This window comes from Phacochoerus africanus, chromosome 8 (genome assembly GCF_016906955.1).
Source record: "Phacochoerus africanus isolate WHEZ1 chromosome 8, ROS_Pafr_v1, whole genome shotgun sequence".
Lineage (NCBI taxonomy): Eukaryota > Metazoa > Chordata > Mammalia > Artiodactyla > Suidae > Phacochoerus > Phacochoerus africanus.
Genome location: NC_062551.1, coordinates 107,516,425 through 107,532,072, shown reverse-complemented (window position 1 = coordinate 107,532,072; position 15,648 = coordinate 107,516,425). Strand labels below are relative to the sequence as shown.

Here is a 15,648-nt window from a genome sequence, read left to right as displayed (position 1 = left end):
CCATAAAAAGCAGTAACATTATGGTTTAATATCAAGATGTTTACATATTTTTAAGATGTAAAAATTCTCATAAAGTAACTCTGAAGCACAACCTAGGGCTCACCACCTAAAGTCTGTAGTAAATAAAGTTACAATATTTAATCAATTTCCAGAGTTCAAATAAAGTTCACAAAATAGGATAAGAATAAAATATGTTATAATAAAGCATAGAAAAGAAAAGAACTGGCACCAATGTCCAAAAAAGGGTAGTGGTGGTAAAAAATTTCCTTATTTTAAAAATCTGTCCTTTTTTTAAAAAAAAATTTTATGGCCACACCTGCCGGTGGGTCTGAACCCACACCTCTTCAGGCACCTGAGCTGCTGCAGTTGGATGCTTAACCCACTGTGCCATGGTGGGAACTCCAAAAATGTGCATTTTTATACTTAAGTTTCATTTTTTGTTTTGGTATTAAACTAAATGATATGCATTCTATTTTAACCTAAGTAGCAATTTTAACAATTCAGAGATATTCTGACAAAGACAGCTCTGTTGTACTTCTAATCACATGGCTGGTATTAACCAAGGCCAACTTACCTTTCATCACCTTTAAAGTATGGCTCCACAAATGCTTTCTGTTTGACTTTATCTTGTTTATCACCAAGAGCTGTAAACAAAGCAAGCATACCACAAATTCAGTGTCCAACTTAGAAATAACTAGCTTTTTTTTGGGGGGGGGAGGGACATGTACCAAAACTTTTATTTTTATTGGCTTCCGTACTCTACGTCCCTAGGCAATTTGTTTAAATTCTCTCTTTTCTTGGCATGTGGGATTGAGAGGCCAGGGATTGAATCCACACCACAGCTGTAATGAGCCATAGCAGTGTCAACACTGGATCCTCAACCTGCTGAGCCACGAGGGAACCCCTAAATTTTCTATAATCAATTCTTTCTTTTTCATGAGCATAATGAGAATGCTGATTATCTTACCTCGGAACTAGTGAAGAGATAAAAATCATAACTATAAAAGTATTTTAGACTTTAAAAGAACTACTCAGATGCCCATTATCATTTGGAACCAAACAACAGGAACAAGACAGGTTTTAGTCTGCATCACTTATTAGTCCTACTTGAATTTTATAATGTGTCTTTAAGGTAAGATGATAACTAGGAAATAAAAAGGTTTTTTTTCTTTTTCTTTTTGTCATTTTAGGGCCACACTCGGGTCATACGGAGGTTCCCAGGCTAGGGGTTGAATCTGAGCTGTAGCTGCCAGCCTACGCCACAGCCATAGCAATTCTGGATCTGAGCTGGGTCTGCAACCTACATCACAGCTCAAGGCAATGCCAGATCCCCAACCCACTGAGCAAGGCCAGGGACTGAATCTGCATCTTCATGGATACTAGTTGGATTTGTTTCCACTGAGCCCCGATGGGAATTTCTAGGAAATAAAAAGTTTTTAAAATTTCATCAGAAAATTGGTGACAAAATAAGAACTAGTGCCCATGGACCTGAGTCCCACATCATCTAGCCCTAAACAACTACATCCTATCATCTGTTCAAATGAAAATTTACTGAGCACTGTGCTAAGATCTGGACTTAAAATGTAAAACAGGAGAGACTAGGTATCCAGTCCTCATGGAGTTTCCAATGCAGTGAGAAAAAAAAACATTAAGTAAGCAGACAGCTGAGACCATCTGAAGAAGAACATGGAGGGAAATAACTGATGAAAAAGGAGAAGTAAGACGTGAGAAGATTTAGGAGTGGGGAATGTTGTGGGTAAGGGTCCTAGATGGCAAAAAGTTTTTAAGTAAGAGGTCAGTGTGGCTGAGATTTAGTGAAGAAAGGGAGGTGTTGGAGAAGATGGGGGGGGGGCAGGTACCAGGTCATAATGGGCCCTGGAGGCCAAGAGAAGGAGTGTGAATTTTACCGTAAGTGCAGTAGGAAGTCACTGAAGATTTTTTAAAAGAATCTACCTTATTGAGGCATAAATCTTTTCCCCCATAATCAGTGATCTAATTTCTATCACCATACTTAGTTATGTCTCTTTTAAAACGTCATATTAATGGGATTACATAGTATGTATTCTTTATTATCTTTTGCATTCGTTTAGCTCAACAACTTTTGGAGACTGATCCACATTATTGAGCCCACTAGTTCCCTCCTTTTTGTTCCATCATGAGTACAACTTATATTTATTCACCTGCTGATGGACATTTGGGTTTATTCAGTTTGAGTTCTTATAAATAGCACTGCTATGAACATTCTTAAACACATCTTCCCATGAACATGTTTCCATTTTTCTTGGGTATATACCTAGGAGTGGAACTGCTGGGTCATAGTATAGGTGTATGCTTAACTTTACAAAAAACTTGGGAGTTCCCGTTGTGGTGCAGCGGAAGCAAATCCAACTAGGAACCATGAGGTCGCGGGTGTGATCCCTGGCCTTGCTCAGTGGGTTGTCGTAAGCTGTGGTGTAGGTCACAGATGCTGCTCGGGTCCTGTGTTGCTGTGGCTGTGTAGGACGGCAGCTGTAGCTCTGATTTGATCCCTAGCCTGGGAATCTCCATATGCCGCGGGTGCAGCCCTAAAAAGCAAAAAAACCCACAAAAAAACCCCTCTATTGACCAACCTCAATAAAGCTGTCAAAAATAAACCCTGCTGAACTGTTTTCTAAAGAATAATCAATTTCATACTCTGCCAGCAAGGTATGAGAGTTCTAGCTGCTCTGATTCACCCTTGCTAATGCTAGATATTATCAATCTTTTTACCATTTCTGTGGGTGTGAAGTGTTATATCTATCCTTCATGTCCAATAATATTGGCCATCTTTTAATGTGCTTACTGGCCATTCAAATATCTTCTTTTCCTTGAAGTGTTTTTTAGCAAGAAGATAATATAGTCCAATTTAAATTTAACTTAAATCACTTTTGGTGCTGGAAAAACTGGACAGCTTGCATAAAGAATGAAATTAGAACATTCTTTAACACCATATACAGTAATAAACTCAAAATGGATTAAAGACCTAAAATGTAAGGCTGAATACTATAAAACTCCTAGAGGAAAACATAGGCAGAACACTCTGATAAATTGCAGCAACATTTTTTTAGATCCATCTCCTAGAGTAATGGAAATAAAAATAAACAAATGGGACCTAATTAAACTTAAAAGCTTCTGTGCAGCAAAGGAAACCTTAAACAAAAAGACATAGAAGCAGCCTAAATGTCCATCAACTGATGAATGGATAAAAAAGATGTGGGATGGAGCCACACACACACACAGGAATATTACTCAGCCATAAAAAGAATGAAATAATGCCATCTGTAGCAACATGGATGGACCTAGAAATATACCAAGTGAAGTTAAGTCAGACAAAGACAAATATCATAGATGTTGCTTATAGTGGAATCTAAAAAATGATACAAATGAACTTATTTACAAAACAGAGATTCACAGACATAGAAAACAAACTTATAGTTACCACAGGGAAGGGGGAGAGGGAATTTGGGATTAAAATATATACACTAGCCAAATACAAAATAGATAACAAACAAGGACCTATTGTAAGACAGGGAACTATATTCAATATCTTTTAATAGCCTACAATGGAAAAGAATCTGAAAAACAATGGATACATTTATATTCGAAAAACAGAATCACTCTGCTGTACACTGGAAATTAACACATTATAAATCAAATATATTTCAGTAAAAAATTTTTTAAAAATTAAAATCATTTTTAATTCTTTGTAGCTACTGGTCTACAGATGAGAGATAACTGATATAACACCAGTTAGAGGAGTCCTGCTCTAAGACAGGTAGAGATAAAAGTGGTTTAGACTAGGGTAGTGGTTACAGAAATTAAGAGACGTGTTATAAAATATGTTTTAGAGATAGAGCCACCAAGGTATTAGATTGGGTGTGAAGGTGAGGTTAAAAAAGAAGTCAAATATGGGAGTTCCCATTGTGGTTCAGCAATTAGCAAACCCAACTAGGATGCAGGTTTGATCCCTGGCCTTGCTCAGTGGGTTAAGAATCTGATGTTGCCATGAGCTGTGGTGTAGGTCACAGATGCTGCTCGGATCCCACGTTGCTATGGCTGTGGTGTACACTGGCAGCTAAAGCTCTGATTTGACCTCCTAGCCTGGGAACCTCCATATGCCACCAGTGTGACCCTAATAAAAATAAAAAAAAGTCAAATATGACTCCCACATTTCTATCTTTAGTAAGTGGGAGGACAGTATCTGAGGCTTAATGAGACCCAGAAAAGCAGAAGAAGATCAAATTTAGGTAGAAAAATAAAGATTTCTAATTGAAATTATTGATTTTAAGGTGCCTAGTCCAATCCATAGCTGGAATTAGGTCTGAGGTTCAAAAGAGAGGACCAGGCTGGGAGTAATAAATACACAGAAATATCCTCACTTGGCTTCCAGAGCGGCACATACTCTCAAGTTCCTCCTATTTCACAGGCTGTAGCTCCTTCTCAGTTTCCCCAGAAGCCAGAACTTGAAATGCTTCTCTTTTCTATTTACCTTTAGTATTTGGGTGTTCTTACTCAGTGTCATGGCTTTCAGCTCTGTCTACTAACTGTTCACCTGTCCCTAAAATCATTTTTTTTTTAAATTATGGATTTCCCCTCTAAACTTGACACATGTAAATAGCCTACAAACACCTCCACTTGAATATCTAGTTAAGTACTAACATGTCCAGAACTAAGCTTTTGATATCCTCCCTGAAACCTGCCCCTTCCTAGGAGGGAAGACTCGGTAGAAGTATGTGATATGGGGGTCAAAAAAATGAAATAAATGGACAGTAAGTTCTAAATTCTATGCCTGCGTGACTGGGAAAAATAAAACCTGAAAGGTCACTTGGTAGGAAGTAAATGGAACTTGCTTAGATATGGTAAGTTTAAGCTGTAGAAGAGACATAAACATAGGAATACTAAGAATGCAGGACTGGGATTCATCAAAGAATACAAACTAGAGCTGTAGATCTGGAGTTTTATCTTTAGAAGTAATAAAAGCATGAGAGAAAACAAATGTGAGAAAAACAGAATCTTAAAGATATTCTAGAAAACAGAAGTTGCCAGAGATCAAAAGAACAGTGCATCATCACCACAAAGGCTAAGTAAGAAGCAACTATGGGATGGTCAGTATGAAATGCAACTTAAAAAAAAGATAGAAATGAATCATATCTTATAAAAAATATATATTAAGTGAAATCAATTTGCAAAAGGCTCTTCTGGGGGAAAAAAATGAACAGCTGTCAATTTTTATTATGAAATTTGCTTGATCAACTTTTTGCCATGGACTGAGAAAGCAAAAGTATGCTGTTATATATCTTTGGTTAAAGTCTCATCCTAAGGGCTGTCATTTTAAAAAGCACATGGAAAATATAATCAAGAGAGATTTATATTCAATGACTTGAATATTGCCATAGCAGAAGGTGTACTCATTTAGGCCATTATAAGACAATCTTTGCACTAGATTAAGAATTCTGAGAGTTCCTGTTGTGAGTCAGCAGCAAGGAGCCTGACCAGTATCCACAAGGATGTGGTTTGATCCCTGGCCTTGCTCAGTGGGTTAAGGATCCGGCATTGGTGTGAGCTGTGGTGTAGGTCACAGATGTGGCTCGGATCTGGCATTGCCATGGCTGTGGTGTAGGCTGGCAGCTACAGCTATGATTTGACCCCTAGTCTGGGAACTTCCATATGTCTTGGGTGCAGCCCTACAAAGCAAAACAAGAAAAACAACAACAAAACAAAAGAATTTTGACCATTTTATTCACAGCAAGAAAACGAGATATTTAGTAAGAATTTTAACTAATTTTCAATTCAGGTTATCTACCTAAGAGTTTCACTTAAAGTACTCTTTTTTGGGGGGGGGGGAATCTTTTATCCTTTTAGGGCTGCACCTGTGGCATATGGCGGTTCCCGGGCTAGGGGTCTAATCAGAGCTGTAGCCACTGGCCTATGCCAGAGCCACAGCAATGCCAGATCTGAGCTGAGTCTGTAACCTACACCACAGCTCACGGCAATGCCAGATCCTTGACCCACTGAGCGAGGCCAGGGATTGAACCCGCAACCTCATGGTTCTGAGTCAGATTCGTTTCCACTGTGCCACGACGGGAACTCCAAAAGTTTTCTTCTTTTGATTGCAACCCTACATTATAAATTACTGCTTCTAATGAAACAGATCTGAAGAAGAGTACTTTGTCTGGGAAAGTAAAGTATTCAAACAGAAAACGGGGCTGAACTTTCTGTAAAACTTTCTTCACTCAATTACAAGGATCGATTTATTATTTAACAGACTTTTTTCCCAAAACTTTTCTTTTGCTTTTTGGGGCTGTACTTGCGGCACATGGAGGTTCCCAGGTTAGGGGTCCAGTTGGAACTATAGCCGCTGGCCTACAATACAGCCACAGCAACATCAGATCCGAGCCACATCTGCGACCTACACCACAGCTCACGGCAATGCCAGATCCTTAACCCCCTGAGCGAGCCCAGGGATCAAACCCACAACCTCATGGTTCCTAGTCAGATTTGTTTCCATTGCACCACGACAGAAATTCCTCAAAACTTTTATATACTGAGTGAAAGGTACAGGGGAACCTTCTGAACCATTGTTTTAACTCTTCCATTAATTTGAAATTATCTTTAAAAAAACTTATTCAAGAAACTTTAATTGTTAAGATACCTCATCATGCCTCTGTTAATTACCATGATGACTTAATTTACTCAACTCAGTGTAACAGAAAAACATAATTAGTAAGAAAATTGCCTTACTGTTTGGTTTCTTTGTAGTAGCTGATAATTCCTTCTCTTCTTCTGCTACTTGAGAGAAGCTATCTGCCAAACAGGATTCATATTCTTCATGTGTAGTCCGATCAAACATATCTTCCAAGCTATCATTCATTTTTCTTTCGTCATCTATGTAAGAGAGCACTGGCTTAGGCCAACAGGCAGGACTTTTGCTTTCAATGTAGACCAATATGAAATTTGTAGGACGATCACAAAATAACTCAGGTGTGTATGAGGCAAGAATAAATGCCCAGTCTAGGTAGTTACTGCATATTTACCAATGCTTTATGTTATGCCTTCAAATGTCCTTTATCATGTGAAGAGAATGCTAGTTTTTGTTAGTCATTTTAAGCATTAAAAAATCTTTTTCTCTCTACCAGCTCACATGTAATTCATACTACCAAAAGGAACTGTGAAGAACAGAAAATACAGTGTAATAAATGGTGAAAAATAAGCTGTGTGTAAGTAACTGACATCAAAATTTCTAGAGTTTCGCTTACTTGCTTATGTTTCTAGTATGGTAGCAAAAAGTATTTTCTTGTATTATCATTAACACTCGGTATTTTAGTGTTAGAAAAATAATGAATTCTATTTCATATTTGACGTGCAAAGTGCTAAGTTCATCTTCAGAGTACTAACTATATTTCCATTATATAATCACATTTTTAAAAACACCAGTTCACTAAAAACAGAAATAGATTTAGCTAACAAATATGACAAAACTGAAGCCTGATAAAACTAATCTATATAACTACCACCTCCCCAGATACAGAATCTGGCACTTCACCCCATTTTATATTTCTCTAGAATTTACCATCACCTAGTGTACTGTATTTGTTTGTTCCATGAGGTAAGTACTTCTGTTCTGTTTACTATTATCTCCAGTTCCTGATACAGAATTGTGTCTCGATAATTTCTGAAGATCAAACATTTATTTTTCATTCTAAGGGTCAAATTTTAAGTAAAAATAACTTCTATGTGCCAGGCAGCGTGCTAGGCATTCCCAGAGCATTCTGTAACTTACAATAAGTTACTGATTTATTGTTTTGTTGGTCTGACATCTGACTGTAAAAGGCTTGCAGATAGAGACTACATTCTTAGTGATCTTTCCTTTTTTTTAGGGCTGTACACATGGTATAACAGCATAAGGAAGTTCCCAGGCTAGGGGCTGAATTGGAGCTGCAGCTATTGGCCTATACCACAGCCACAGCAAAGCCAGATCTGAGCCATGTCTGTGACCTACACTGCAGCTCATGGCAACGCTGGATCCTCAACCCACAGAGTGGGGCCAGGGATTGAACCTGTGTCTTCATGGACACTAGCTGGGCTCATTACCACAAGGGGAACTCTCTTACTGATCTTTCTATCATAGGATCTAGTAAGTGTAACACAGAGGTAGAGATTAAAAAAAAAAAATTCTTTGAACTGAAATATTACAGTAACTGGGAGTTTTTTTGGTATGTTTCATCTTCAACCAATTCTAAGTATGAAAAAGATACCTTAAAATATGCAGATTTTTTTTTTTCCCAACATTGTTGAAATGTCTCCTATCCCATTTACTATTCTTAAAATGTGGTCTTGGCATTCCTACCATTGAGCGGTTTGGGCTATGTCCTCGTTTGAACCTGGTCAGGTCTTTGTGACTATGCAAGTTCTGAGTCCAAATCATGAACATGCCATGCACTTCCACTTTGCTCGTTGGAGATGCTCACCCTGGGAACCTAGTCTTCATGTGACATGGAAGCTCAAACTAGCCCTTGTAGAAAGGCCATAAGGAGAAGCCCTAAACTGGATAAGGAGAGAGATGCCTCGTCTCTCCCATCTGTTTAGCCCTCTGCTGTTCCAGCTGTAGCTACCACCTGCCTACAGCTCATGAGCCTGCGAGATAGAACCACCCAGCAGCTTTTCCTGAATTTCTGAGGCACATAAACTATAAAAGGTAAGAGAATGGTTGTCGTTCTAATCCTCTGAATTACTGGAGTGACTTCCTAGGCAGCAGCAGTACCCATGATGACTTATTTAGGCAAAATTATTTTCACTCATTAGTTTAAGTTCTCATTTGACCTCCATTTGATTCTTGTTTCAAATATATTTGGAAAACTATCTTCTTAGATCAACTAGATAAATTTGAAGCCAAAATTGTCATACTTTAGTTTTTCCCTTTTCTGCAAAGCTGAGCAAAACATCAGGAGCTGGTACCAAGAGCAAAATCTTAAGAGTCTTTCTTAAGAAGTGTCATTCACTATAAAAAGATGATAAATCACTGTAAGCTTTTTCTTTTAATAGGTACTATTCTCTCAATGTAGGCAACCAGCTACTTGATTGTGTGGCTAATTATTCATTACTAAAGAACAAACAATTAAGGCAAAGGCTATTAAAATTTTCTCTCACTTACTGCAGATTTGCAGCAGCAAGAGATAAGGTGTTTCATAAGAAGCAAGGACAAGACTGGCTGTTTGAGTACTGGGTCCCAAGCAGGTAGACAAGAGACTAGAGAACATTCAGCAGAAGATAGGAAATGCACACAGTCTGAATGTCCTCAGTTTCTAACATATGATCATTGGAAAAATGCCTCTGCTTTTCGCACCCCATCCTCATGTGGCCAGTCCTAACCCTTCAACACAAAAAAGTGATAAATGCCAACTATTCCTAGTCTAGTTTATCTCATGTCGTATGCTTCTGTAGTTAGAAACGTAACTAAGGTGATGCCAAACTACACCCATCCATTGTTCCCACCTCTTTCAGAAAAATCAAGGCTTTAGGTGAAGAATTAATGGTTTCTCACTACTAAACTATGCCTAGTTTAGTCATATCCCCTTTTCTATAGACATACAATATGGCAGAGTCACTCATATACACTATCATTCTAGTTTACTGCTAATTTGCAAGTCTATACTAATACCTTTCAGTGGAATCCACCACCCCTTTTTCCTTATCCAACTGCTTTGGAAAATCATATTTCTGAAGCAGGACTCTAAGGATTCTCTTTTACACCATTTATAAAAAATTTTCTAAACCAGGGATCAGGAAACTTTCTTAAAGGGTCAAAAGGTAAATATTTCAGGCCTGTGGGGCTATAAGGTCTCTGCAGAAACTACTCAACTCTGCTGCTGTGTCACATGAGCAGTCATAAGGCAATAAATAAACAAGGGAGTAAGGCTGGGTTCCAGCAAGACTTTACTTAAAAAACTGGCAGCTGGCTGTAGTTTGCTGATTCCTGGAAACCATTTGAATTCTTTTGGAAATAAAAATTATTTTTACCAAACTTTTTTCCTGAAATACTGAAACTAAGTTTTTCTAAGAAAAGTCTAGTATTATGAGAACAGGGGAATAATACAGGTTTATGGTAGAGGTCATTTATGCTCATCAGGGCAATGGTATCACTACAAACTTCCCTTTACATTTGTATTAAGATTAAAAAAAAATCAAATCTTACTTGGACTTTTTTCTCCCTTCTGCTCTTGCTTCTTCATTTTTAAAAGCATAGTTTCACTAACCAACGTACAGTCCATATCCAATGTCTCTCCTCCTGCTAATCTTGACTGACTGCCATCCTGAATGAATATTTAAAAATTCAAAAAATTTAAACATCCTTTTATGGTCTTGTATTTACTTTTTGGGGGGAGGGGTTAAAATATACAACATAAATGTTACCATTTTAACCATTTTTAAGTATATACCTACACTTCAGCAGCATGAAGTTATATTTACTTCTACCCTTTAGGAATACAGATACATTTAGGTTTAATTGCCTATAAAACATTTTAACTTCAATATATGAGCACCTTCTCTCAAGCCAAGGAAAAGGACCTACTGTCAAAGGACAGAGAGTTATGTGCTACCCAAATCCCTGGAGCTTCCCTTCTTCTCCAACCTGCCTCACAGAAATGAACATCAATGTATAGTAATAACAAAAGGTCATAAGTGAAATTTGATTCCTTGATGGATATATAATACTCCAGCAACTGTTAATATGCTACCAAGTGAAAGAGAACTTCTCAAACTATGAAGAACCTAAATAAAAGCCAAAAAAGTTATTTCTGCTATGCATTTTGATTTTTAAAAAAATACACAGTATTTTAAAAAAATAGCCAACTGGGAAAATGAAAATTTGTTTTTAATGGTAGATTATTTTAAGTTAATCAAGGCATATGATAGATTATTTTGATTAAAAATCATTTAAAATATGTAACTAGTATTTTGCAGCATTTTAAAACTATATTTTTTTGTCTTTTTTTTTTTTTTTTTTTTTGCTATTTCTTTGGGCTGCTCCCACGGCATATGGAGGTTCCCGGGCTAGGGGTTGAATCGGAGCTGTAGCCACCGGCCTATGCCAGAGCCACAGCAACGTGGGATCCGAGCCATGTCTGCAACCTACACCACAGCTCACGGCAATGCCGGATTGTTAACCCACTGAGCAAGGGCAGGGACCGAACCCGCAACCTCATGGTTCCCAGTCGGATTCGTTAACCACTGCGCCACAACGGGAACTCCCTAAAACTGTATTTTTTTAGCCAGTATCTTTAAGGTCAGAAAGTATCATTACTCTTTCAAAAATACCATAAAGATGGAATAGGAATAAGTATTTTTTATTTTTCGGAATAAATAAAAGAAGATTGTAAGAGGTGTGTGATTATCTCAAGGCCACAGAGTATGTAAGGAGAGCAGGTGGGACTAACAATGCACTAGAATAACCGTGAGGGCATTGCTTCTACTTTCTAACTTACCTTTGTATCTATGACGGTAATATCCATTTTATACTGAGAAAGGTCTGCTCCTGGATCTATACTCCACTGGATATTTTCAAAGGATTCATCTTAGATAAGGAGAAAAAACACACAATCAAAAATGGATTTTAAAAATTCTCATCACTTTAGGAGTTCCTGTTGTGGCTCAGCAGTTAATGAACCTGACTAGCAACCATGAAAATTCGGGTTCGATCCCTGTCCTTGCTCAGTGGGTTAAGGATCCGGCATTGCCATGAGCTGTGGTGTAGGTCGCAGACGCAGCTTGGATCCTGTGTTGCTGTTGGTGTGGCGTAGGACAACTGGCTAAGGCTCCCATTGGATCCCTAGCCTGGGAACCTCCATATGCCGAGGCTGCAGCCCTAAAAAGACCCCCCCCCCAAAAAAAAAACCCAAAACCTCATCATTTTAAAAACATTATGGGACCCACAGAATGGTAGAAAAGTTTTGCAAATAATATGTCTGCTAACGGACTTGTATCTAGGATGTATAAACAACTCTTAGAACTCAAAAATAAGGGAGTTGCCTTCATGGCTCAGTGGTAAGGAACCTGACTAGTGTTCATGAGAAAGTGGGTTCAATCCCTAGCCTAGGAACTTCTCCATGCTGTAAGAACAGCCAAAAAAATAAAAAGTCAGGAATGAGAGTGAAAAAAATGTTTTTATACTCACTGGAAGAATAGCTAAAAGAATGTGCTTCAGGGAAAAAGGAAAATAAACCTAGAATGAAGGAGTAAGTTTCCAATGACGAATAAAGGAAAAAACATTGCATATAAAGTACAAAAACATTTAGTGACTAAAAAACCAAAAAGAATTTTTTAAACACAGCAAAATTATGAAAAGAATCATATATATATTAGATCAAACAACGTTTTTAAACAGGAAATTTAAAAACCCACATCAATCTATAAGGTTTATAGATATATACCTGTAAATGCAAAGAAAAGGACAGGCTATCTATGAGGTGAGAAACAAAGTCTGGATGATAAATTTCCACTTTTTATTTATTTGCCACATTCGTGGCAGATGGAAGTTCCAGGCCAGGGACTGAATCTGAGCCACATGTGTAATCTACACCACAGCTGCAGCAATGTCTGATCCTTAACCCACTGCACCAGATCGAACACATGCCTCTGTAGCAACCTGAGCAGCTGTAGTTGGATCTTTAACCCACGTACCACAAGAATATGCAATTTCTACTTTTTATATTATAAAAATCTGTATTGTTTAAATTTTTTAAAGCTTTTGTAAAGATAAGAAATAACTACATGAGTAAATTTATTAAATCACCTATAAAAATAGATATTAAAGTTATCAATTTACTTTTTCAAAAAGTGAAGTGCAGGAAAACCACATGTAAAATGAAATCAGTAAAAATTGTGCTATAAACACAGGAACATGCAGGGATTTTTTTTTCTGAAAAAAATTCAGGGAAAAAAAAATGAGTTCCCATCATGCCCATCGTGGCACAACAGAAACGAATCTAACTAGGAACCATGAGGTTGTGGGTTCAATCCCTGGCCTTGCTCAATAGGTTAAGGATCCAGTGTTGCCATGAGCTGTGGTGTAGATCGCATATGCAGCTCAGATCTGGCAGTGCTGTGGCCATGGTGTAGGCCTGTCAGCTGTAGCTCTGATTTGACCCCTAGACTGGGAACCTCCATAAGCCACTAATGTGGCCCTAAAAAGCAAAAAAAGAAAGACAAAGAAAAAATTCAATCTATCCAAAGAACATACATAGTATGTTACAGTACCCAACATCATTAAAATAGACTGTTATAGAATACACACCTTGGTTGTTCTGTAGAGACTTTGTCTTAGAAATTCTACACGGATTTAACTGAAGAACTGATGCAAGTTCACATGCTCCATGGACTGACCTGGTTTTTATTTTTATTGGCTCATGAGAACCAGCACCCTAAAACAGAAAGAATTATTAGCATCTAGGAGAATTCACAAACCACCATTTTAATCAAAATCTTTGAACATATAATGCAAACCTTCACGTCATCCAAAGGATCCTCTCTCTCCAAACTTTCACGTGGACGTAGAGGGATTTTAAAGACTGGATTTTCTTCTTTTATTTGCACCAGTGTTTTATCTGGAGATTTATTCAGGGATTGGAGAAGAGACTCCTGTAAATAGGGCTCCTCTGAGAAATCTTTGGCTAACCCACAGCCCCCGCTCAAGGCCTTACGGCTTGAGGAAGAGCCTTTTGGAACGGGCTTCAGAGCCTCAAAAAGAGTCACTTGCCTAAATCTGATTTTAGAGGTCTCACTTCCTTGGCTTTTCTCTTGACGGTGAATAGTCGAAAATCGATCAGACAGATCCAGAGGTTTATCCATCACATAATCTCCATTCATGTAAGACTGATTACCCAGTGGAAAAGGGAAAGCATTTTCTTTATCAAAAGAGGCTTGGGGGCAGCTTACTTCATCTTCATTTTCTTCCTCAATTTTCTTCCTTTTGGTTCTGCCTCCTAATGATTTCAGGGGTACCACATGTTTATCTTTATCGGTAACAGTATCTTTAATGTGATCAATATCATTCTGTTCACCTACGGGTTCACTTATACTTTTATTTATAAGCATTGGCTTGTTAGATGACTGGTTAGTGATCTTGTTCGCTTCAGCCCCAAGACTATGATGTGTGAAAAGGGTACTATCTTCAGATTTTGATCTAGGTTTCTCCAATCTAGAATTAGAAGTGTTACTGCAAGGCACTGTTTTCAGATGGTTTTTCTTCCCACTCTCTAAAAGAGAAGGGGACAAACTTGTATTCAAACCTAAACTACTTTTCATATTAGAGGTAGCTCCAAATACAGGAGATGACACCCGAATAGTCAGTTCTTCTTGAGGAGGAGTCTTTGAAATTGAATCTGAAAATCTAAAAAAATAAAAGAGTGGTAAATCTTTTTTCCTACTAAAGAAATAGGGTAAAAATTAAAAGACAAGCATAATGAAAAAACTTCTGCTAACACAGAATTATTAATATTAAGGTTTTAACCACATATTTAAGAGGCAGACCATTAACCAAAATTTAAGATACAGTATAGTTGCTGGCTTCTCTTTATTTGGCTGACAAAAAGCAGAGGAAAATTATTTAGCAAACCTATCTCAATACCATGATATACCTATTTATAAATAGTCTTCCTAAGTTACTTAAATAAATTTACTATATACGAAAATCATATTTTAATAAATCCTATTGGGGACTCAAATACATTTGTTGTTATAAAATCTTATCATGAGTAACTCCAAGAAAAAAAAATTACTATACTACAGAAGTGAACATAAGACGCAGCCTGCCTCTAGCAGAGACAGCTGTGGCAGCAGGAAGAGCATTAGGGTTAAGTTTGAAAACATGGAATGGGTAAGAAAGAGCTCTGGTTCTAGTATTTAATAGTTCTGTGGCCTTAAAAAGATATTTAACCTCTGTGGAGCTGCATTTTTATTGACTGTAAAAAAGAGGGGTAATAAACCTACTTTAATAAGTTACTCTGATGACAAATTAAATGTGATTCATGTATCTAATATTGAAAACTCTTTTAAAAAAAGCAAAATGCCACCTAAATAGAGGCACTGTTAGTTAATGGATGTTCTGAAATTAGTAAAAACAAGGTGTAGCCCCACCTTGGAAGCTCATCCAAGCTTATGATGGATTTCATACAACATCCAGTTTTTGAAAAGACAACAGAAGGGATGCCTGGACTTTAAAGAGGTAGAGTAACAAGGCTGAGACCTCTTAAGTACTGCTTGATAGAAATAAAGAAAAAAATCTAAAAATAATATCCATCTTGCTACAATAATGCAAAAAGCCCTCAATTGGTAATAAACTAGGGGAAATATTCTTTTAAATAAAAATTAATATAACCAAAATCACAAGTTGAGGGAGATAGTTTAAATATTTGGAACTCACTGCAGTGGAATCTTACCAATAGTTCATAAGTTTTTACCAAAGTGCCCCAAATTACCTTAAACTATCTTCACTATTTCTTCTTGATTCCTCAAAAGGTTGTTTCTTGTGATCTCCTTCCAGACAGTGGTAGAGCTCATCACCAAGAGGGCTCCTGGGGCCTCGAGATTCCTTTGATATTAAAATATAAAGTACATAAATACAGAGGATGATTA

At 37.4% G+C, this 15,648-nt stretch overlaps 1 protein-coding gene across 5 annotated transcripts in view; it reads right to left on the bottom strand.

Annotated features, from left to right (window-relative positions):
* Positions 1-15,648, bottom strand: part of RBBP8 (RB binding protein 8, endonuclease) — a 90,969-nt gene that overhangs the window by 9,947 nt on the left and 65,374 nt on the right. For all 5 annotated transcript variants that reach the window (XM_047793912.1, XM_047793909.1, XM_047793914.1 and 2 more), the window contains exons 10-16: positions 15,492-15,604; positions 13,519-14,404; positions 13,310-13,436; positions 11,502-11,590; positions 10,211-10,328; positions 6,760-6,903; positions 575-644 (exon numbers count right to left, since the gene is read on the bottom strand). In XM_047793912.1, coding sequence (XP_047649868.1) covers positions 575-644; positions 6,760-6,903; positions 10,211-10,328; positions 11,502-11,590; positions 13,310-13,436; positions 13,519-14,404; positions 15,492-15,604 — 1,547 coding nt within the window. The remainder of the gene's footprint in view (positions 1-574; positions 645-6,759; positions 6,904-10,210; positions 10,329-11,501; positions 11,591-13,309; positions 13,437-13,518; positions 14,405-15,491; positions 15,605-15,648) is intronic.